This window comes from Colius striatus, chromosome 3 (genome assembly GCF_028858725.1).
Source record: "Colius striatus isolate bColStr4 chromosome 3, bColStr4.1.hap1, whole genome shotgun sequence".
In the NCBI taxonomy this organism is placed as follows: Eukaryota; Metazoa; Chordata; class Aves; order Coliiformes; family Coliidae; genus Colius; species Colius striatus.
Genome location: NC_084761.1, coordinates 38,537,890 through 38,563,224, shown reverse-complemented (window position 1 = coordinate 38,563,224; position 25,335 = coordinate 38,537,890). Strand labels below are relative to the sequence as shown.

The 25,335-nt window shown below is 38.1% G+C and overlaps 1 protein-coding gene across 3 annotated transcripts in view; it reads right to left on the bottom strand.

Moving 5' to 3' along the window:
• The window catches only part of LIN54 (lin-54 DREAM MuvB core complex component), a 41,353-nt gene that overhangs the window by 10,462 nt on the left and 5,556 nt on the right, over positions 1-25,335 (bottom strand). For 2 of the 3 annotated variants that reach the window (XM_061994359.1, XM_061994361.1), the window contains exons 2-7: positions 13,228-13,955; positions 7,731-7,851; positions 4,785-4,930; positions 3,140-3,295; positions 668-884; positions 31-104 (exon numbers count right to left, since the gene is read on the bottom strand). In XM_061994359.1, the coding sequence (XP_061850343.1) occupies positions 31-104; positions 668-884; positions 3,140-3,295; positions 4,785-4,930; positions 7,731-7,851; positions 13,228-13,955 (1,442 nt within the window). The remainder of the gene's footprint in view (positions 1-30; positions 105-667; positions 885-3,139; positions 3,296-4,784; positions 4,931-7,730; positions 7,852-13,227; positions 13,956-25,335) is intronic. The other variant, XM_061994360.1, reaches the window with a different exon arrangement.

Genomic DNA, 25,335 nt, shown 5'->3' with positions numbered 1-25,335 from the left:
TCAGGAATATGCCTTTTACATTTAGCTCACCTGTTTCACAGTCTGTGCTGGCACTATGGGAACAGACATCCGCACTGGGGTAGTGTTCACTACCACTGGCTTTGCTAGTATCAAGAAACAACATAATGTTAACTCACATTAGTCACTCCAAGTCCACAATCCAGTTCTCCAGACTTTCACAGTGCATAATGCAAATATATATGCTAAGATTAATTGACTGAACTCAAGGCACCCAACACTTACGTCCAAATAACATTTGTAAACAGGTATTTGGCACAAGAGTGCTCGCACATATTTCACAGCAGTGCCTTAAAAGAACAGTTTCGGTGCGGAGCTCCTCAGGACACTGGATTTCCCGTATCAACAGGAGAACACAAAAAACATAGCTTAGTTTGTAGTATTTATTCAATCACAGCTGCAAAGCATGGATAGAGAGCAGCAGAAACATCTGGCACTTCTAAAGCATTTTAAATGGAGCAATATTTTTGTGGGCTGTGATGGCTTCAAACTTTTCCTACAGAGGAACTGTGACCATAAAACTAAGTATATCTGTCAGTCTTGATGGATCTTTATTACATACTCATTTTAATCACTACAAAATAAACATGAAAAAACACCCAACAAAATTAAAACTTAATTAAGACAAGACATTAGCACCAGCACGTACCCTGTTGAAGAGGCTGTGTATTCGTACTTGGATTTTGACTAGCTGATTGAGTTGAACTATTGGCTGTTGTGGCAGTAACAAGTCTGACATAATGGAACTTGCTTCCAGGTACCTGAATCTGCTGAACATTGGGTGCAGTTGCCAAGGGAATAATTGTCTTAAATTGAGAGGTACCCACTCCTCCTACAGTAATGGTCTGCACTGTTGATTTCACAGCCTGTTAAGTCAACACAGATAGCACAGAGTTATTTGTACAAAGGCAGAAATAACATCAACGTGTTTACTCCTTGATTTGTTAGTAAGGAACTCTTAAATCCATCCGTATCCTTGAGAAGCACATCCGTTATCCACAGTTTTGCTTTAAAAAGTAAAACAAATGTGAAGAGATTAATGCCTCTCAACAGCTCAGAACAAACTCCTATCCATTTTCAATACTACACACCAAACACCAAAATAAACTAATATTTACATGAACAGAGTGACAGTCCACTTCCCCAGACGCAATGTCTGCCAAAACACTTCAGGTGGTTACAAAGAACACTGTTCAGTTTGTTTTCAAAATCAAGCAATGAACAAAACTAGAAATACTTCTACTAATAAAAACATGTGGTAAGAATTTGCAGAACTGTTTGTGCTGGACTGCAGCATGATTTATCTCTGAGTGTACAGATATGTCCTGTTAAGACAGTTTGCAATTAACACACAGGAATCCCTGTGCAGTTCCTGAGAAGGAAATATGAGGAAATATGAGTCCATAAACTGACAGATGAAGACATGAGAAAGAGGGCACAATTAGAGAAAAGAAAGAAGCAAGAACAATGAAGAACAGCAAAACAAACTTATTAAGAAAAAAAAGCAAAAAGGGGAAAGAAATGGAATTTGGCAGACTTGTGCTACCTCACAGCTGGAGTAATGGTACATGTACAATTTGCAAGACTTGCTGACAACATCAAACCTTGGTTTATTTCTCCTTTTTCTCCTTCCACCTAACTTCTTCTGGAGCTCAGCTTTTTCTTCCTCAATATCTTTTAATATCTATATTAAATGTATCATTGTTCTTGACATTAAGTTTCAGTATTAAATTTGGTAGATGGTATAATATGACTTCTTATTAGAACATTTTCCCAGCTCCCTAGCTTTCAGCAACTACACAATCTCAAATTGCACATAGTTCTTTGGACATGAAAGTTCATTTTTCTAGAGTAAAGCATTTTCTTGGAATTTATAACTTTTTTAAATATAAAGAAACCTCAACAACCCAGAGCAATTCAAAAGCAGTACTAACTGCAAGCATAGTCATAGCCTAAGTATTATCAGAGGGAAGCCAGCATGGGCAAAGTTCCCTCTAGCACACAAATTAATGGCTGTTACCCAAGGCCAACTAGGAAAATTGTAAAACTCAAGTTAGAGCTCTTCTAAGGGCAAGTTCTTGAGCCCACAGAAGACAGGTGAAACCATTGTGTTGTCAGATAGCTTTGGATCAGAATACACACACTATATATATACACACATACTATAATATATATATATATACACTGTAATATATACCACCATATATCAGTATCTATACCACACAGCTATCTCTATTTTTTCCACTTAAGAGTGCTTAGAGTGACTTAATCTTTTAACAGTTGTTTTGAAAAGACTATTGCTGCCAGTTTTACTTTGAAAAAATAAATGCAAATCATGCTGGTGTCCATGTCCCAGTACCAGCATTCTAATTAGCATCTGTATTATTAAGTCGATTCTGTCTGAGTCTCTGGGCTTGTGCTGTACGTGCAACTGTGTCCATTCCCTGCCATATTTCTGGTTATTTACACTCCAACACATCCGTTCATGTTTACCAAATCACGAATACGAACATTAAGGAAGAAAAAACCTAAGAACTATAGTTTGTAAGAAAGGTCATTTTGTCTGGTCATTCATTAATGAAAATTAATTTATCAGTTATTATAGAAAATCCTGATATTTTTCTAGACAGGAAACATAGGAAATAAAAAAAATCTGTAAGTTTCAGAACATGGAATCCCACTTGTGCAGACCTCTACCACAAGAATGGGAACTCCACTGTTGCAAACCTCAGAAATATCTGGAAAGCAGCCCTAGTCAGTGGTATAGAAACAATGGTAGAAGAGACAGAACCACCCAAAGAACATTTCCTCATGTCACTGGAAGCCTTCCAGATGACTTAGGAGATTCAGTATACTAACACAAAAACTTGCACCAAGTGGGGCTTTCCAGCCTGGAAAGCTGCCCTCTACCAGTATGCACTTCTATGGGCTTGCAATTGATTGCATCCCTCAACTGTGGAAGTGTTCACTCCTCAGGGTAATGCTTTTGCTAATTCTTAAGCAAACACCATCCCAAGAACACCCTGGAACTGAACACTGCAAATCTGCAGTTTAACACTCCAGTTCCCTACAGGTGATGGGACAGAGACACACTAGAAGATAAAGGAAAGTCAGTCTGTACCTGGGTGGTTGTGTGGTTGACAATAGCCTTCCCAGGGGAGGAGGGTGCTGACTGCTGCACTGTGAGGATCTGCTGTCCTAACGCTACATTCAGTGGGACGCCCACCGTCTTCTGGGGGGAGTTGGGAGGCTGGGAGGCCACTGACACCACTGTTAGCTGCTTGGCAAAACAAAGAGGCAGTTTAAATCTATTAGCAGGATAAAAGACCCTGTACATATACATTCTCCTCCTCACAAAAGTACAGTTCACCACCAGTACGAAGTTCCAGGATGCTGTATTTAATGGTGACTCACACAGGTGTGACCATGCAACAACAGCACATAGACATGTTAGAAACTTTAAGGCATTGCTGGTTTCCAGCTCCAAAAGGCCCCTGCAGAAAGCTAGCAGACCTTCTGGTTTTTAGTTTGGGTTTATTTTCATTGTTTTTTTTTTTTTTAAGGAAACTAGTTCACTGAAACCTGAGCATTGTCAGGATGGATTTACTTATTTATAATTGGTAAAAAGACCATTTAATCAAAAATGGAAATTTTAAAGGAGAGCTGTGGAAAAAAATTCTCACTTTACACTTCATCCAAATTATAAGAACATCAGTGTTTTCAAATCTCTTTCCAAATTCCTGTAGAGATCCAGTGTTCTGATTGCATTTCTACAGAGTGCAGCATTTAAATATTCTGCATAGCCATATCCCTTCCAAGACTGGTTTTCTACTTTTTGTTCTAAACATCCTTCTTTGGTTTAAGAAAACTTTCAAGTTTTGAAACCACTTCTTTTCAAAATATACTTAGAATTACTTATCTACAGTAAATTCAAGATGTAACCAAGGAGTCTTCACTCATGCTAGTATTTATTCTAGATCTGTATTTCTTTCCACTTCTTCCTCATGTTGCTTCCCTTGCTAAGAATTCTCAACACAAGTCCTTCACTCCACTTGCATAACATCTCATAGCTAAAGCACCTCCAAGCTTAGAGAACTCTTCACTTACGCTATTTTAGTTTGCATGCACTATACATATTGCCCCTAACTATGACTCTTCCTTTCTCCAGCAACATTCCTCTTCTCAAGACAGTTTTGTAAGTGTAAAATACAAGCACCAGCTACTCCTCTGTAATGCAGCTTTCAATGGACAAGTTATCTTTTCCATCTGTTGCCCACCTGTGTCTATCTCCAGCTCTGCATTTGTCAAGGGCCACTGCAAATCTCATTTACTTCAGACATAAATAGGTAAGGCTAAATTATCTATACAATGGAAAGGAACAGCTAATAAGTGCTGATCTATTAACATCATTGAGGTCTCCTCTCAAACAGCCTGTTGACATTTTATGAAGGCATTAAAGAACTGTTTTAGCACTTGGCTAAGAAAGAAGAGCTGCTCTTGGAAAAGATGCTTAGTGAATGTAAAGAAATGGGAGGCATGAGAAACTAATACAGTAATCCATATTTAAACCCGGAGTAAGAGTCAATTGCAAAAAACACAAAACATCAAACCCCTAGCTTAGGCCATTATCACAGAACATTGTGATATATAAGGAGACTCCAGAAGAGCAGGATCATAAACAGCTTGAAGCAAAGACACAGAGAGCTCCGTTTAGAGGAAAGTGCAGGAAAGATAGAAGGCCGCTGAAGCCTGAATCAAATCCTTACCTTATTAGGGGATTTGAGTGGTGAGATAGCTATTTTATTTGGTGTCTGGTGTGTTGTTGTAGCCAAAGATGATCCAACGACTCCACTCTCTGAGATTGTTATTGTCTTTGGTGGTGTTCCTGGAGAAGACTGTGAAAGAACCCTACCTATAAACAATGAAGATACCATCAGCACATTCTCTGTTTACACTAACTTTTACAGCAACGTTTTCTCTGAATCTTGTGCAACTGATTTCTACTTCTCAGAGTGTTTTACCTGGTAGGAAGCGTATCAGCATTCTTGAAGCTAAATTTAGCAACAAAGAAGAAAACCACTGTCATTATTGCAAATAAAAAGACAGTTCATTCAGGTTTAAAAATGTTAAAATATACATTCAGCTTTCTGTGATATTCAACTTTAAAGCCAGGACAGCATCCTGAGGCATGCAGTCCCCCAATACAGCTTCACTGTGCACAAACATCCAGACCAACTGGCAGTTTGCTAGCAACTCGCTGGGCTGCTGCCAATGTACAGAGAAACTGAGCATCTGTGAGAGGGCTACTTCCTTTTAAAACCTCAGCCATCAGAAAGAAGTTGTGTTACAGTGGCCAAGAAAAAGGTGTTTGGTCTGTTTGCCCTTAACTATTTTTTTTTTCTTTTTTGCTCTCAGTGTTAAGTTTTTGGTTTTTTTTTTTTCACTGCCTAACAGAAAATATGACACTCCCAAGAAAATATGAGTGGTAGTGTAACTCTAAAAACTATCTGGTTTTAGAGTGGCAAAAAAGGTTAAATATCAAAACCAGCATCTCCAAATCGTAAAGTCAGTCTTAGGAATATTGCAGAACTCCCAGAGTGGAAAATAGATTTTTCCTTTATTCATACTTTTAAACTTCTTTCCAAATAGTGCTTGATCGTTGAGCTTTCCTTTGCTGCACTTTGTCTCAGACTTATTTCTGTCATACATTCTCTTTTATTACATTTATTGAAATAAGAAACAAAAAATAGCATAATTTCTCCAACCAAAACCAATCAGTGGCATGACAATTTAATCAGCTGGAACTAACAAGAAAGAGTATCATCCTCATGAAAAGCTACCTTGCTCTGAGATCTACATGCTCTAAAATAACCTTCACTTGTGTGGAGCCTAAGTAATAGTGCAGATAGTTCCCAGCAGCTGCTAGAGCCATATGCAACCTGAAAAATGTTAGTCTATGGGAATTTTACCATCTACAGCATTCAATGCTTTGAGCTTGTTTCTTTCTGGTGACAGCTTTTCCCTTTTTGCTACATCCCCTCTGCACCTCTTTGCATCAGCTTCCTAAACAGAATCTGGTTGCATATATTCAAATATTCAAAAAAGTCTTTCAAATTTACAACTTCCACCTCAGTTTACATAAATTCCCAGGCAATTTATCATATTCATAAATACATACACAAAATCAAAATGCAACATACAAATGTTACACCTTCCCCTCAGTTACACCTCAGCTTCTCTGAGCTGGCAAGCTATGCTGGCAGTCTGAGATACTGAGAGGAAAGGCAGATGTTCAAAAAGATTTCATTCTCAATCAAAGCAGCATCTTCACCTCTCACTGATGTTTCTGTCATAGGCTCAGGGACAAGTAGTCTTGATTTTCCAACATGTTGATTTAAAAGATAGAAATTGTATATTTCAATGCATCTACTTGCCAATGTTATATAGGTATGTTTTGATTTTGACATTTCCCTTCTCTCTGAAGGCAGCAAACTTCAAAACTTGCTTTTGTTAGTATAATTTTTGTTGTGGTTCCTTATTGTTTACCAGTTTTCATGTATTGACAGACAATAATGTAATGCAGCTCAAATTAGCCATTTCAGGCTTTTTCATGGTTTTGAGATGTTTGGCTTTTTTTTTTTTTTTTTTCAAATCACACAAATAGTTTAAATCAAATGTTTATAAACATAATGTAGTAATCTTTGTATTTACAGGTCGATAGGTAAGAAATTGTTTGAGAAAGGTGGAAAACTGGAGAGTGGGATGAGGAATCTCTCTTTCACATGAAACACGAGTCAGGCTTCAGGGTGTAGGCAGTCTGACAGCTCAAAGAAAAGATTATGTTTCAGTTATGTGCCATTCACTTGAATCTATCAAAATTTTCAATACAGGAGACAGTTGCACTCTTAAAATCAGTTCTAGTTCTGTAAAGGGTTAACAGATTTTTTTAAATACATGGAAAATATTTTAGGTCTACTTGGTCAATCTGGAAGCAGTTGAAGACATCTTTCAAAGCTCTGAACAAGACTGGCTTCCTACATTTGTCCTTTTGAGATTATTTACACGTCTCAGGTATTACTTGCATACATGCAGGTATGCATTTAGCATCAGTTCCACTGCCATAATAAACAAATAATTACACTTTTTTTTTTCCTTAAAAGACACAAACATAGAATTTTTGAAGACACAAATAATTTCTTACCTAACTTCATTTCTTACTCTTCTGCAATGATTATTTTTGAAGTAGGTGATCAACTTAACCAAAACAATACAGCTTTATTCACTTTTTTCCACCCAAATGCTTGCATCTATTACACTTAGGTCCAAATACAAGCAGGTTAAAATAATACAAGACCATATGTCTCCTTTTCCCCTTGTGTACAATGTATCTACAAATACTTTGTTTATTGAATAGTCATTTACCTGGCTGTGAGGTATTTTTTTCTCCTCCTCAAAATCCACAAAGTAAAAGCAAAATGATCAAACTTGGCAATCACAAAGATAATTCTAAATGAGCAGAATGTAAAGGTACCAACACTTTCATTTATCTGCTTCTACCCACAAAATTATTTGATTTTTTTTCCAGTTGCTTAACATACTTCAGCAGAAACTACAGTAAAATTGAGACAGAAAAATGTCAACAGTCTTTGAATTTCAACTCTTTGAACAGCATTTAAAAAACCAGTAAAGCAAAACAAGTCAAGTAGTACAACCTGCAATAACTGGTGACACTTGAGTAGTCTGCCCTGTAACAGCTTTGCTATTGATTGGTTTTGCAAAGATCAGCTTGGTGATGACCGGGCCAGAAGTTGGAGTTCGGGTCTTCTTTGCAATCTGAAAGATAGAGAAAAAAAAAAACAACTAACTCTATCATTTTGGATCTAAATTTTTGTACTGTTAAGTACATGAGAAAATAAAGAGGGCAATACTTGCACACATAATTAGAAGAATAATTGCATTTCACCTCTATTTATCACTACAGCAAGAATTAGGATATCATCTGTGCCACTTTAAAAAAACAGCCATCAAAGCAGGATAGTCAAATTCCTTGCAGCTTTTTTTTTTTAAGATATCTTTGTGCAAACATACCTCATCTTTGAGATGCTGAAATTATTTCTTACATGCCATTAAAACTAAACATACAACTCTCAATATTTAAATCTTAAAAATAAAGTTTATTCTTCTTCAGCCAACCAGGACAAAACTTGTCATGTTTAAATCGCTTGAGGAACAACTGCAGCTCTAAAACATCTCTTGACCTATTGTGACATGGCAGCACGCTTTTATCTTGCAAATGGGCAAACAGCCTTCTGCAACAGTTCTCAAAAAGTATGTGGATCATCAGTTGCAGTTTGGACTTCTGACTAGCCAATAACAAATCAGCTGCCTGCATCCAGGTACAAGGGGCTCTATTGGGCTTTCTGTAATCCAGTCTCCTGGATCACAGAAACATAGCTGGACCAGCAACATGCACATGCAATTCTATGAGATCACTTCGACATGAAATCTTTACAAGCAGAATTTTATAGTCTTAAAAAGTCTTACACAAGACTTTTCCCCCCTTTCCACACTGACAGAAGTTAACTACTACATTAATTTTCCTAATAGTTTCTTCCATACACTAGCATCCAACTGGTAAATTGGTCAATTAAGTGGTTGACTTATTTCAAAGACTATCTCAAAGACTATTATTGACTGCAGATGTGGGCTATCACTATCTTCCCCAAGTCCAAGTAAGCACACTGGAAGGCATTACTGAAGCCTTTACACTCATCCCATACTGCCTCTCCTCCACCACACATGCCCAGCCACAACCCATGGGCATCAGCCACCAGAGCAGTGAGCCACCTCTCAAAAGTGCAGAAGCACCTTTGTTATTCAAGTAGCTAACTGGACATATAATGTTGACATGCAAAGATAGAGATGACAGCTACTTTTAACAGTCTGAGAAAGTTTTGAGTGCTTAAATGAAGCCATTAAGCAGGCTGTATGTTATGGTTTCCTACAAAAAACCTATTTATAAAATTTGCTGACTGAAAACACTTCCTTTACAGTAGAGTAAGATCAAAACATCTGAAGTATTTAGTAGCACATAACAAATTCCTCAGCTGTCCTGCAAAGAGCACACATGAAGCTGTTTCAGATCCCAGAAGCACACTCACAGCATAGCCAGGGAAGCTAGAGTTCCCCCTTCCTATGGTGCTGGAGCTCTCCAGCTTCCTGTGGAAAGCAAATGCTGCCTCTCCGCGTGCCCAAGCTGTGCATAGACAAGGGAAGCCAGCAATGAGCAGCTCTGACACTGGGCAGTATCAGAAAACAGTCTTCACTTAAAGCCATGCGCTCCTCAGAGGAAACCTCCACCTCAGACCACTGGCAGGGGAAGGTCAAATACCCAAGTATGCTGCACCCAGGCCACATTAGCTGCTTTATAGATGGTGTACAATAGTCAAGGTTTAAAATGAAACAGAGAATAAAAAATAGCCCATGCTCTTTTTGGAGACGTATTAACTAAAACTGTAAAACACAAGTTGTTTGAAGAAGGAAGCTTCATCCAGACTTGAAAAATTTAACTCAAAGCCACTTGAACAATTCAAGCATTCAGTTCTCTTAGCAAATACATAGCTGACAGCTGAGCAGGCATTAGATCAATATTATTATTTTCACACATTTTAATTTGATTACTTCCTCACATCTGCTTGATCTGAGATTACATGCCATAAGGTATTACGATAACTCATAAGATAACTCAACTGTTATTGCTTTTACTCTGAAGTGAGGGCAAAGTCTGTCTCAGAACATGATCAACATTCAGCAGGTACAGACAGCTCTGTATGACAGCAGTCATTTCCCACTAACAGTCAGTAAGTGTGCCTAAATGACTTACATGAATATGTGTAAAATATTTTGTGTTAACGGGTATCTAGTATCTCAGAAAAAAACATAAAAATCCCAAAGCAATAGGTGGTCAACACAAGTAGCCCTGCTTCCCTCAGACTGAACTTGAAATACCCTCTTCAGCTAACTTACCCTCTGCTTTTTGGGCGAATTGTTTATTTATAAAGAATTGAATCCCCTCAGGGCTTAGCAAATGTGGCAAACATGGTTAGTTGTAGGTGAGGAAAAGCCCTTGACACCCAAGTGCAGGCCACATACTCCTGCCCTTACTGCCAAGCAAATGTTTCTAAGGCTTTTACCACAGGAGCTGATAACCCCAGTCACCTGTGAGAGCTTTTTAGGCATCAGTGGGAAATTCTCTACCCTGGAGTAGCCAGAGGAAATATCTAAGATGACAGACTACCCCTCTGATGCTTCAGAAAGAGCATAATTTCTCTGGAGCCCTCTGCCATTGCCTGTACTAATCACCAGAAGCTTAGCATTATTTCTCTGCCTATATAAGATGAGCATTTTCTCTGCAAATTACTTTGACTTAGACTGCAAGAATATTTCCTGGGGCAACAAGCTCTTCTGTAAGAAAATAATTATATTTAGAAGCACACACCAACCTTCTTCACCCTACAAAAGAGATTTGAAAGCATCTTTAAATAAAGGGTCAATTTGTATCTTAAGCAATCTCCACTAAACAACATGAACTGGCAAGTTTCTAAAGCTGGACTTTGTTTTCAGCTGTCATTCTCTTCATACAGAAAGAGGTATATGCTTACCTTGCATTTACTGCTGGACTGAATACCTACATAGACAGCTACCACGAAGGAGCTAACATACTACACATCTACTTCCTAGATGACCTCATGGGAGCCAGTCCATGTAGCCCCACCCTATATAATCCATATTTCCCATAATATGAACAAATCAGGGACTCTAGAAATAAAACAGTGCACTTCAGAGATGAAGAAACTGAATGAGGAATGGGAGATTGCTCTGAGATTAGGGAGTGTATGAGGTCACTTTTCCATGATGAAATGAAGCCACAATGATGGTTTAGCAGTTGGCGTGCTATGGTAGCAATTCCACTATGGACACATAGCTGAAATGCAGAGCAAGTAACCACATAAAGACAAATTCAAGTTAGACCAGCTTAGTGACAGCAATGGTGATGGGTCTGGACATTTGGCTAAGAGACACCTGCAAAGCCAAACGCCTGCTTGATGCACTTGGACTGAAGTAATACACCAGCAGGTACAGTATTGTTTTCAAGCCCATACACAGGCAGGAGCCACAGGCTGAAAGCAGATGCACTTGTCCAGTAGTTTTGTTCATGCATGAAGGGAAAGTGGTTTCAACTAAATTAGGACAATCTGCTAAGAGACAGTAACAAATCACTGTATACAGATGAAGCTCAAATTCCTGACACATTTTAGACCTCACAGATTCATACCTCTAAAACTGTAAATCAGAGACGGAGCCAGAACCCAATGATCATTTTGCTCAGCTCTGCCAATTATGCCTTTTTTAAGTGTTGAGATTTCAAATGTCATAATTGAGTACATCAAGGCTAATTGAGTTCCTCTCATGACCTGCAAAGCCCCTAAGGCATCGAGGATGTAAGGGGAAATGAAGAGAACTCTTTAGCATCTAATCATTTACTGATTCACTTTTCAACTGAGTCTAACTGCTGTGCTGCCTTGCATCTGAAATACTTGATTTACAAAGCCACAAGAGCCAAGTTACACAAGACCCTTGGGAGGCAGGGGGGCATTCATAGCTTCCTTTTCCACTCACTGAAATGTTAAGAGGCTTGTTCAGAGTGATTGGGTAAATCAGGACTTAATTTTCTAAGCCAGAGACTCACTCAAGGCATAGGTTACCTCCCCTGTCATTTCATGACAGGCTGGACTATCAGTCTCTCACCTAGCCTGATACTGCAACTAACTAGATTTACAAATGGATTCAAGTCCATTTGTAAAAGCTTCTATTAAGATGAATTTCTATTAAGTAGAATTTGCAATGACAAACAGTAGATGCCAACTGCCAAATCACTGTATTTCAGTCACTGATGGCACCAGTCATCTCATGCAAGCAAAAGCACCTTAGATAATTTTTTCTCCTCAGCTTCCTATATCTGTCATTTGCCATTGAATACATTCATTACAGCCAAGTAATAGGAACTAATCCACTCTTAAAAAAAAACCCTATGCTCAGTCAAGAGCAGAAGCTTTTTGAAGGCCAATGACAACCATATCATTAATGATCAAGGTACAAAAGTAAGTCGCTTAAGAAAACTGATGACCCAAGCAGCCATTACTAAAAATGTTTTCCACGGTTATGATGTAGCAACAAAAAAGGAGAAAGAAGAAATTAGTGCTGGGATCATCTGCGGCTTTATCACAAACCATCTTAAGTTCCTTGCATTTGCTTGCCATGAAATAGAAGTCAGAATTTACCAGTTGGCTGATAACATGCTTGAAGTTTATAATTTTTCAAGTACAGCAAATTAGGTTTTTATTTACATACTTTAGGAAAAAAAGGGGTTTTTTACCAAAAAAAAAAAAAAAGTAAAAGTAGTATTTTTCCATCATAACCTACATCAAGTTGTACTTTTACTTCACTTCCATAAGGTCTTTATTCTAGTTGGCAGTGAAGCAGAAATAAGGCCCTCACGCTTAGTTCTGCCATGTACCAGATGAAAATCAGACCCTTTGGGTCACAACCCAAGTCTTTTCAACATTTTCCGATACCAGCAGATTGTGGTTTCAGGTATCTCAAGATCCATGTCAGAGATCAGGAACAAGACCTTGAACTGTCCAGTTTATGACAGCACTTAGTCTATCAGAATATGTTAACAAGCCTAACATATCTGAGGCAGACAGGACGTACCTTTCTGTTCCTCTTCTAATGCTGTAAAGATTTTTCAGTTTACTTAAAACAAACTAAATAAAATTGCTAGAAGCTACTTTTTCATAAAGCAGCATACATTTTGAATGAAGAACAGCATACAGAATTCAATTCAGTCTTCCTGAAAGCATATAGGTTTTTATAAAATTAAAATAATAGGAAGATTATCTTCACTTTACTGATTTTTAATAGAATTTGCCTCAGAGAAAGAGAGCTAAGTTTCTAGACATTAGCTAGAGGTAAAGGACATAAAAAGGTAAATGCATCCAGAAAAAAGCATGGGCTAAGAGTAGCACTGTGTTTTTTTTAATACAAGGAAGAAAAGCAAAGGCTGAAAAACAACTGTGTTTCAATCAGTGAAGGATTTGCAGCAGCAAAATTGTTTTTAAGATGTTTCATCAGCATAATGCATTTTACCTGTACTGTTTTTAATTGCTGAGTCTGCAAAACAGAAGGCTGGGCTGCAGTGTTTATAAGCTGACTTCCTTGTGTTAAAGCTGAGACATCAACAACAGGCTTTGCATCTGATCGACCTCCAATAACAACTTTGATCTGCTGGCCTTGTACCTTGGAGTCTCCACCTTGGGCCTGGGACATGGCCTTCTGGGCCTGTGGGAGCTGGCTGTGGGGTAATGCTAAAACAATAGGTTGGCCAGACTTGCCTAAAGTTGTTACAATTAGCTTTTGCCCATCTGGTTTAATGCTCTGATTGCCTATTTTAATATCTGCAGTCTTGTTCAGAATTATTTGATTGGTTGATATAGTGACAGGGGTCTGAGCACCAAGTTTATGGAGGCCACTTGGAAAGGAAGGCTTTACTACTGCATTCACATCAATTTTTGGGGTTGTGGTGTTCACTGTCATGTCGTCTGAGTGATTGCTGGGTGCAGTAACTGATTCTGAGGTGACTGCGGCCACAGTCGTAGCTGAGGAGTCACTGGTGGAGCTTATGTTCACTATTTCTTCCAGTTCCGTTTCCATGGGAATAGAGTCTCCCATTGGTGATGACACGATAACGGCTTCAATGCTGTCATCTTCCACTAGAGTTATACCAGTGTCCATTATTTCCTCAGGGAGTAAGCTGTTGACTTCAGCTGAAACCACCTCCATTTTAGCAGTTGTGGCAGTGATGACTGGAGCAGGTACTGCAATAATATTTTGAAAAGTTATTGGTTTCCAGAAAACATACATTTTCAAAGCTTTATGAATAATATTACCACAGAAGAAAATGCAGCAGCAGACTTTTTTCAGACAAGGTATTTTGCATGCACAGGACAGAAATCATTAAAAAAATTATCAAAACATTAAAAGTTTTATATCAAACTTACTCTCAGTAAGCATATATATCAAACCTCTTCAATATCATCCATCAATGTCAAATTAAGGCAAGAATGACCAATTTATATTTAAAAAAATTACAGCAAGATTTAAGATGAGAGTCACTTCATACTTGAGAAATCTCAAAGACATTACTGGAAATGGTCACATCTACCATTCCCACTAAAACTATATCACTGTCAGAAGCTGAAAGAAGATGAATTTAAGGTGTTTTCCCCACTTGCTGACCCATCAGCATGCCTGTGCACTACACGGGCAAGCATACTGCACATGTGTTCACACTTTTGAGTAGCTCAAGAGAACGGGATCCCTGCCAGTTCAGTTTCCCACTTGCTTGGATAAACTAAGTTGAGTTACTCATACTAAGCAAAATTCATAATTAAGGAACTAAGCCTCTAAAACCACTGACCAAAACCAGAGGTGACACTGATTACTCCAGAGTCATTATGGTTCCATTTTGCACAGCAGCTAACTATAGAGGACAGCTGCATTTTACCACAAGATAGGAAGGTTGGTGAAAAAAAGCCCCTGCTATAATTAACCTATCTCATTTCCATACTAAGCTCAAGAAGGAGGCTGTGCTGGAATCTTCCTGGTCATGAAGAGTGACATCCCGATTCCCCTCATCTCCGGAGTACAAGCCATATTAAATTGCCATGAAGTTTAGAAGCCTAAGCTGTGAAAAGAACTTGTTCAGATAACCAGTAGTCAAACTCACAGAGAGCTCACTTATTAGAAGGTAATTAAAGATAAAAAGTTCTCACGTCACTGCCAGAAATATCTCATTTGGAAAACATTTCTCCCAAAGTAATGCCAGTACAGCTTGCAGTGATGCCAGCCTTGGTAACTAGTGCTAGACAAAACAGCTAAGGACACATTAGTAATATTGTGACATCAATGTCTTAAAAATAAAATTGGTTAACTGCATATGAGATTACATAAAAATAGGAATAGTAAAAGCAGATTGTTTTAGCATATGCCAAGGCCATTAGCTCTCCTCCTGAGCTGTATCAACATTATTGGCACCTCAACCTGCACAGGCTTGTGTCTTAGATCTTATAACTTCAAAGAAAATAATTTGAAAAAACCCAACCTTGTTGCCCTATTCTATTCTATACTGACAAGCACAAGGGGCTTGGATCCAGATGTTAGACTGCTAGGCTCAACTGTAATCCAAATAATGATTGCATCATGTTTGATAAGTTAGGGAATCAGACATTGGAAAAACGACCAGACTCCGTAATGACAAATAACTTTATTTATTTACTTTAGGTTGGCATTTTTACATGTTACCCCCTAAAAGAAAGGCTATTCTTAGTATATTTTAACAGTATGACCAGTTGACATATTTAACTAGTTACACAGTTCCACAGTTATTTATATTCTTCATTCTTACCACTTGGTTATGTTGCAAAGCAGTAAATGGTTTTTAAATACCTGTATCTAGTTGAAAGGATATTTATGTTAAAATGCACAGAGCTATAGTTTAAAACTGCCTTCTGACCTCAAACAAACCATCTACAAGTCAGAATATAGAGGAAAAGAATACATCAAGTCTGGAATCAGAAACTTGACAAGTTACACACTATGTGCAGATACCGAGTTAACAGTTTATGGCCATCACATTTGAAGATTTTACAGTTATTAGGTCTCATCATTTAAAAGCTGGGTGCCATTAAACACACTCCAGCTAGTGTCAACACCACCAAAAAAAGAATCACAATACAACCCACTTTTTATATGACTGAAGCATACATGAAATGCAAGAATGAAAATCTCATCCTACCTATATGAAAGAGTGTTGCCATCAGAGGCAGCTTCAACATCCCAGCAGATGTACTTTTAGGTATTTAGTCAGGATTTCTCAACAGTTCAACTGTTTATTTTTTTCCTAATGCTTTTATACTAAACATAGTTTCCATTTTTTCCAGCTCCTCCAACATCAAAAGAATGCCAATTGCTTTTAAGATTCTAACAGCTCTGAGATCTCCAAGACAAGGTAGAGAATTATTTTAACTATTTTTAAGAGACTTGAAAGTTTCCTTGCCTTCCTCAATTATGTTTTGAGACACTTGATAATGCAAGAGCTATATATATACAACCCTCCAAAAAGTTGCATCAGTAAATGTCTATACTTACCTAAAAATCTGAAGAAAAAACCATTCTAAACAAAGAAAGTGAATAAACATACTACTAGATCAGGGAACTCCACAAAACAAACAGATAATTTTAACCTATAAAACAATGACCACACAACAAAACCAACAGCTCAAGAAGTTATAATAAAGATTTGTTTAGGAAAAAAAGATTGTCCCAGCATAGCTCAGGACACCTAATCAGGTGAATGCATATAAACAAAATAGAGATTAAAGCATATTGTTAAAATCTTGGAGAGACAACTTTCAAAAATGCTCAGTACTGTTTGGAGGACAGAGGGAAAAGCTCAGCTTGACTGAACCACCTCTCATTATCTTATCTCTTGTACAGATCTCTATACTTGATAGTCACAAAGGACAAAACATTTATAATCCTCTTGACTCTTCTTAACATAAGGAAGGGGATAAAGAACGCTATTGTTGGCAAAAATACAGTATAGTGCCTGAGAGGTACCTGTGAACTTTGATCTATTTTTTCCTTCTCTGCCACTAGCATGCTAGTGCACAACCTGTAAGAAACTAACACTGTTAAAAGTATTGAGATTGATTATATCAACATCTTTGTTGCTAAAACATGCAAACCAGCCACACTATACAGGAAAATCAAAAGAAAAAAAAATTTCATCTGCAAACAATAAAATGCAAGATATATAGCAATGCCTGTATTTTGCATTAACTAACTGCATCTTCTTAAATCTCCAGAAAAGGCCCCGTTTCACTAAGATAAGGATAACCTTCCAGTCCACAAACACAAGCAGCTCAAGTGCAGCACCTACATGAGCATGTGTTAGAAAGTCATCAGCAAGGCTACATACTACAAGGAAATCTGTTCAGAAATTCACAATACCCAGACACAAGTTTGCTGAGATCAACTTTATGGGATGTCCTGGGATGGTGCTGTATGTTAGCAAAGTCCTTGCAATGAAGCAGTGGACCAAGGGACTTGTCAGCATTTGTGGCCTCACTGATGGTCTCCTTCTTGTTCTCTTTTCAGTATACAACAAAGGTCTGGAGGCCCTCAGTCATGCGATGACTCCGGTATAACTTGACTTGTTTAAGAATATTAGCCAGACCTCAATGTTCACTTTAAATTCTTAAGTGTCACTTTCACCAGAAAATAGTGAAATCAAATCGGTAACAGCTTTTGTATGAGCACCTATCTTGAATTACAATAAATCCCCATCTCAAAATAAAAAACTTCATAAATGTATTAATTTCAACAGAGCCCCTGAAAATAGCAGCGATCCTCCTGGGATCAGTAAAATCGTTGCTGCATGCTGAACAAATGCTAACTGAAACCAAGTATCTTTCACAGACACAGCAGCTAGTGGTTCTTTAAAGCTGGGACAGATGCACACAGTTAAGTGTGTAATTATTAGGAGCAACCAATGGTAAACACTTTCAACTTCCTGAGCTGGGAATTGCAAAAAACACATAAAATGTACAAATGAAAAAATGTTGGACCTGCTTCTGCAGGAGGGTTAGATGATCTCTAGAAGTCCCTTCCAACCCCTACCATTCTGTGATTTTGTGAAAATACCACAAAAAAATCATTTCCCTCAAGAGGCAGATTGTCTAGGAGACAAATCTCATTCATGGGCATGTAAAATTTATAACTATATCTAGTTATCGTATCTAGTTACTAGAAACTAGTTACTATATCCCCTAAAGGATGTAACATAGGATACAGTTTTAAAGCTCCTGAAAAAAGGAAATTTAGGATCCTTGCAATAAGGGACTTGTGTTTTCTGGAGATCAATAAAATTAGATGATATAATTAGCTTTTAGGAGAATCAAAAGGTATGCCTATTAACTTGTGTAGTGTAAGGGAGAACACCAAGAGTTGCCAGGTGGGGAGGAACAAGGCTGGAAAAGAGTCAGGTAAATGTCAGAAAAGTAAAAGTGGACAAGGTAACAAATTACTGAAAGTACAATGAACTCTAATGGTGGGAAAATCCAAAACAATATAGTACCACCAGTTAGCCAATACAAAAGGAGCTACATTTAGCCTTTCTTTTATCAAACAAAAATTTGACACCACCATCATTTACCTTTCAAACAAGGTGGAGAAGGGGATTGTTTTCAGACAATGGCTCAGATTTGAGATTTTAAAGCTCAAAAATACCAAGTATTTATATGAGGTTATATTAATAAAATCAGCATATTTCTCTTAACTAGTAAAGGTTTAAATACACATTTTATTTTGACACTAAAGCTATTCATTAGTACAAAGGCAAGAGCAGGAAGAACTAGGAGAAATACAGACAGGATCATTGATTTATTTGAGATGTATGAGATGCTGTAAGCCACATGCAATCAAAGTTTAGGTGCTTAAACACTTTCCAAATTTTTCAGCTTCTGCTTATCTGCCTTTTCCAACAGTATGCAAACTCCAGATATGTAACCGTATGTAAACTCCAGAAGGCTTCTGAGCTGGAAAAAAAATCCAATTTCTTTTTGGTCTTAATACTTAGAGATTAAGCAGTTTAAAATTACCAGACTTTGACTAGTTGGAAGCTAGAAGATCCAAGAAAGATCCACAAAAGAAAGATCCAAGTATGATCCAGTAGGAACACTGCAACAGCAATTCAGTCAGCTGCTTCCCTTCCTAATCTTCCAGCTCTTGGGATGGGGAGGAAAAAAATCCCAAAACATCTTGCAACTATTGAACTGTGGACCAGTTACTAATCTCTCCATGTTGCTATCATTGACATATAACACTACAAAATATTGACAAGGACAGTTAAAACATAATGAGCAAAAAAAATACATGTCTCCTTTGGAGACATACTGTTAAAAAACCCCATTTACTTATGTTTCCAAAAAATTGTGTCCTACTGTCTACAAAATAAAACTGTTTTTCCAACATATTGATATGAAATATACTGCCTTCACCACAAAAATCTTCAGTTATACCCAATTATACCCAATGCTTTAGCAGCACTGCATGCAGCACAACTGTATCTTCTTCTTCCACCACAACCTGCTACAAATATACTTTAAAACTCAGCTATCCTGTGACCTGTAGCTGCTCTTTTTCACAACAAAATTAATTCTCACATACAATGAATCACAGCATGCTACCACAGAAATTAAGATTATACACACTAAGTACAAAAGCAATTTTTACAAAGACCTTAGATATAGTACATAACTACAAATCCCTGTGAGTCAGAGAACCTTTCAGGCAAAAGAGAAGCCACAAAGAGGGAAAAAAAGCCACACTAAGTTCTTGATGAAAGCAGCATGCCATACAAATTCAAAATGGTTCAATTACATTACGTGTACGTGCATTGCTTGCTGGAAAAAACAGATATCTAACTCCAGATTGAATAACTCCCTTTTCACTCCAAGAATAATTGACTAAATGTACCATCAATTACAAAACGGGATTAGTAAGGAAGACTATTCTAGCCTTTGTGAGGTATTGGCCAGTATTACCAAAAAAGAAACCAACATAATACCCCAACAGAACTCCAGCACTTGCCAAGAATTATTAGGATCTAGAAAACTCAGACACTTAAAGGTAAAACCACATGCACACTCACAGCTGTTGCCTCTCTCTCACGTGGTAGTTAAATGTCCATTAAGAAGGGGACAAACACACACATTTTTACCAATATTAGTTTGCATTTCAAGCCGTGTCTACATTTCAAATTTGCATCAATATCTATATCATCAACCTATTGATACTTTCAGTCTACTTTTTGTTGCTTACAGCAACTTCCATGACATTCTGAAGACCGACCAGGACCAAGAAGCTGATATTAAATCTGCTTCTTGAGAACTACTTAGGGCCCTTTAAGGATCTAATCCTCACCGGTGCTAAGTAAATTCCAACGTGCACTGAAGTGCAAAGGCATTACTATTATGGGAACACTGCCTGCCAACTTCACAGTGCAATGTTCTGCAGAAGTAAAATAACATAGAGATGAGTATTTTTTTCAAATGATTGGCATGTCCAGGCTAAGAAGGCAGAAATAATTAAGATACCAGTTTATGCTTTGATTGTCAACAAAGGCACACTGTCAACCACAGAAAGAGATTCTATATACAAACATCTATACGTCCTCCATTTCTCTTAAAAAGGAGTGCTGAAGCTCACTTTATCTGGGTAAGGCTAAAGTCTTAAACGCTGTTTATTTAGCACACATCTCACTTATAGCAACTTTCCAGTAAAAGTTGCTGGAAATAACAGTCATTGCAGCAGAATGCTTCAAAGCAGTTCAGTTTGCTTCCTGTAACTCGAAACAATGTTCTACTTTCAGGCAGAGTTTTGTGCAAACTAAAAATAAAATAGAAACCACAAATCAGAATATTTCTCTTCAACCCTTTCCTTGGTTTGCATGCTAGTTTCAGTCATTTTCACAACATACAGTAGCAAGAGAGACGAAAAACAAAACTGCACAGGTATTCTTACCATCATTTAGGTCTATGATTAAATACATTCTGAAGATGTTCACTGCTATGAACAATCAGTATTTGGGGTTGTAGATTCCAGGGCTTTTACATTTAATGAAGCATTTCTAACCTTATGCTCTACACAAACTTTGTGTCAAGACCCACAAAGACAAAAAAATACCATGAAAATAACTTCAAATTATTTGATTTTCTGCAAGTCAATGGAGGCCAAAATTAAAGCCTATATAGTGAACTTTGCTTCAGTGGAAAAAACCCCAACAAATGTGAAGAGTTCTTATCTCCAGATGCCAAACAAGCAGATTTCAGTCTTCTAAATACAGCTTGAAATAAAAAGTCTTGCTTTTAAAATTCCAGATGCCTCTTGACTGTAGGGCTACAGAATAATCCAGAACACACAGTGATATCATATTAAGAACACTCTTAAAAACAACAAGCATGAAAACTGCCATCATAGGCTTAATATCAGATGTTAGCAAGGTTCATCACAACAGGATTGTAACCTATCAATTTTATTGAGGCTTTGGAAGTTGGGAAGCACAGTGATTATGTGGTCTGTTACATCTATACTTCGGCAGTCCTGCCCAGTCAGAAGGTACAATACATGAAGTTTATTCCGACTGAAACAAAACCACTCCCAATGCTGATTTCAGTGGGGCATTTCATTTACAAAAATATGCTAATTTTCACAGAAAAGCATTTTGTCCTGGAAACTTAATTCCTTATGTGTCTTACAGAATCATCCAATTCTTTTTAAAGATACTAGAATGAAGAGATTAAAAACAATAAAAATCTAAGACCATAAACTGCAATGCTTTCAGGGAAGGGCTGTCAAGATTTACACAGCAGTGAAGGCTATTACAGCCTACTTTTTAAACTTATACTATAAATCTAAGTTGTCTTTCTTCATTTTATAGTTCAATGGAACGTTGAAATAAAAGCAAAAATAGTTCAGCAGTTATATCAGAATCATTTGCCAGAAACCATGCTTCTAGCTGCAGATCTCAGCAGCACTACCAGCCTTAAACATGGCAATGCTTAACAAGTACAGAATATGTTTTCTTGCAGGAGGCCTGAGATGAAGATAAATAGTTTGCCTGCAGGCAAACTCTGACTTGGTTCAGATGACAAACTACGCTATTACCCCTTCCCTCCCAGTTTAATCTCTAGATAAAGCACATCCATACTCCTTCTGGGGAAACATATTTAAATAACCAGGATGATACCCCTTTTGGGGAAAACTTATTTAAATAAGTTTCTTTTTGTGGAAAGAAATTTCATATTAAGATTTTGAGTCAAAATAAAAATTCAATAAGAGAAATAGGAATTTCAGTAGAATCATTGACTGGTAGGGTTGGAAGGGACCTTTAGAGATCATCTAGTCCAACCCCCCTGCAGAAGCAGGGTCACCTAGATAAAGTCGCATAGAAACATGTCCAGGCAGATATTGAAGACCTCCAAAGAAGGAGACTCCACAACCCCTCCGGACAGCCTGTTCCACTGTTCTGTCACCTTCACAGTAAAATAGTTTTTTCTTATATTTAAATGGAACTTTTTGTGTTCCTGCTTCATCTCGTTACCCCTTGTCCCGTTCTCTAGATACAACAAAGTGATGCCCCAATCTCCTGACAACCACCCTTCAGATATTTGTAAATATTAATAAGATCCCCCCTCAGTCTCCTCTTCTCTAGACTAAACAGCCCCAGTTATGTAGCCTTTCCATGTATGAAAGATGTTCCAGTCCCCTGATCATCTTGGTGGTCCTGCACTGGGCTCTTTCCAGAAGTTCTCTGTCCCTCTTGAGCTGAGAAGCCCAGAACCGGACACAGGACTCCAGATGAGGCCTCACCAGGGCAGAGTAGAGGGGGAGAAGAACCTCCCTTGACCTGCTGGCCACACTCTTGTTGATGCATCCCAGGATGCCATTGGCCACCTTGGCCATTGAGGGCACATTGCTGGCTCATGTTTAGTTTATTAGCATCCAGGACTCCCAGGTCTCTCTCTGCAGAGCTGCTCTCTAGCAGAGAACCTCATGATGTTCCTTCTCTGCCGAACTCTCAAGCCGGTCAAGATCCCGCTGAATGGCAGCATAGCCTTCTGGGGAATCTGCCAGTCCTCCCACTTTGTTGTCTGATGACCTCAGCAAACTTGCTGATGGTACACTCTGTCCCCTCATCCAGGTCACTGATGAAGATGTTGAACAAGACTCGCCTTAGAACCAAGCTCTGTGGAACTACCCTGGTTACTGAGGCCTCCAACTCAATTCTGTGCCATTGATCACCACCCTCTGGGCTCTGTCATTCAGCCAGCTCTCCATCCACCTCACTGTCCACTCATCCAATCCACACTCCTTGAGCTTTCTGATGAGGATGTTATGGGAGACAGTGTCAAAAGCCTTGCTGAAGTCAAGGTAGATGGCATCTGCTGCTCTCCCCTCATCTAGCCTGCTGGTTATGCACTCATAGAAGGCTATCAGGTTGGTTAAACAGGATTTCCCCTTAGTGAATCCATGTTGACTCCCCCTGAAAACACCTTTCCTTCATATGTTTAGTGATGACTTTCAGGATCAGCTGTTTCATCACCTTTCCAGGGATGGAGGTGAGGCTGACCAGCCTGTAGTTTCCTGGGTCGTCCTTCTTGCCTTTTTTGAAGACTGGAGTGACATTAGCCTTTCTCCAGCCCTCAGACACCTGGCCTATCCTCCATGATTTTTCAAAAATGACATTGAAAAAATATTCATCTCTGCTCCAGAACCATGTGAGCTACTTCAAATGCAGGCTTCTCAGACTTCAGAAGTGATAAAATTCATTTATCATAAGCCAAAAAAAGTTGTAGAGCTTTTGAAAAACAAACTAATAAGTTTCATTATGTGTACATAAGAAAACCAGAATTTAAACTTTTGGATAAGTACTTCCAAAAGCTCCATCCTGAACTACAAAAAAATTAGATAGGACTAGTCAGAGAGAACCATTTCAGTTACTAGGACCACACATTCTCTCTTACAAGCTCCATTTTCAATGTCTTGAAAGTGACACAGACAGGTATTTAATCTTAATCTCTCCCTGGATATGTTTTATTTCAGACAGCACACCAAGGTCACCTGAAGAGTCCCTTGCATGCACTCTCTGTGCTGCTCAATGTATTCCTTTCTGTCCTCACGGGTTTTTCTTTCCAATTTGACTTCCATGGCAAACGTTCTACCACAAGTTAGACAAGTCATCACTACACTGAACTGAAATGGGTCCAGAAAGTTCATCTAATTCTCAGAATTACCAGAAGAAAGCAAAGTCTTAATAGTGTTTCTCCACAGAAAAAGTTTTTCTTTTTTTTAACGTTACAAGATGTTGTAGCTCATAGCTTCATTATTTACTATATGCAATACAACTTTTGTGTATACACAAAATAAGCTTTTGTCATCTGTCATTTTAAAATTTTGGGGATTGGAGATTAGATGTGTTGTTATATATAACAGCACATCACAGCTTATCTGTAGCCTTGGTAGGTTATCTGCTACGTCTGTGCTACCCATGTCAATCACTACACTGTGTTAAAGCACCACATACCCACAAAGAGCTGGATGTACCCAAATCAGAGAGTGTCTCAGCACCTCAGCAGGTTCCAACAGAACCCAGTGTGTCTATCAAAACCAACTGATCCGTAGCAATTTAACTTAAAAGTGACTATGAGATGAGTTTGCGTAAACTTGTGTAGCATCTGTCTTTATCTAGACAACTAAGAGATTGTCTCTTCCAAGGACAGCTTATCTTGCAGTCATAAACAAATATTAGAAGCAGAAGTAAATGTCAAAATGCATTATAACAATGGAATTTAAGGTTTTATTAATGAATCTAGGCCAATCAACTTGTCAAAGCTCTTAACTGGTAGGTCTTTTTCCACAGACATAACAGCAAAACTCACTTTCCTATTCAACAGAGAATGAAATCTTATTTTTGTCTTTCCAGTAGCAATGGTAAAAAAGAAATAAAAATAATTCCTCTTTCGTGTTTCCTGCTTCTGGAAAAATACAAATATAATATATAAATTATATAATTATATCTTTTTTTTTTTTAATTTCTTCACAGGAAACAGATGTGACAGTCTTTGCTAATATCATTGTAGGTGCTAAATTGACTACAGCATTGTTGGTCCCTCTGCTATGGCCACTTTACATACAGCACTGGGATCAGAACTATTCTTTGCAAGTGGAAAAAACCCACTCTTCATTTAATGTCACAGACATTAACCCAGCAAACAGAAGAAATTTATTCAAAAAAGGATGAAATACATACATAAAACCAGAAAGCTTGTAGTTCCCATAGATTCTTGATTGTTTGCTGGTACAAGTGACATAGAACATCTACCTATGCAAAGCAGAAACAAGCTAAGAGTTAGCAAAACAAGCAACCTTCACTTTAAGTTGATTTCACAGAATCACAAGGGCTGGACCTCAAAAGATCATCTAGTCCAACCCCTTTGCCAGAGCAGGGCCATCTAGAGCAGGTCACACAGGAATTCATCCAGGTGGGTTTTGAATGTCTGCAGAGAAGGAGACTCAAAAACTCATCTGGGCAGCCCCTTCCAGTGCTCTGTAATTGTCATTTGAAAGGGGAAA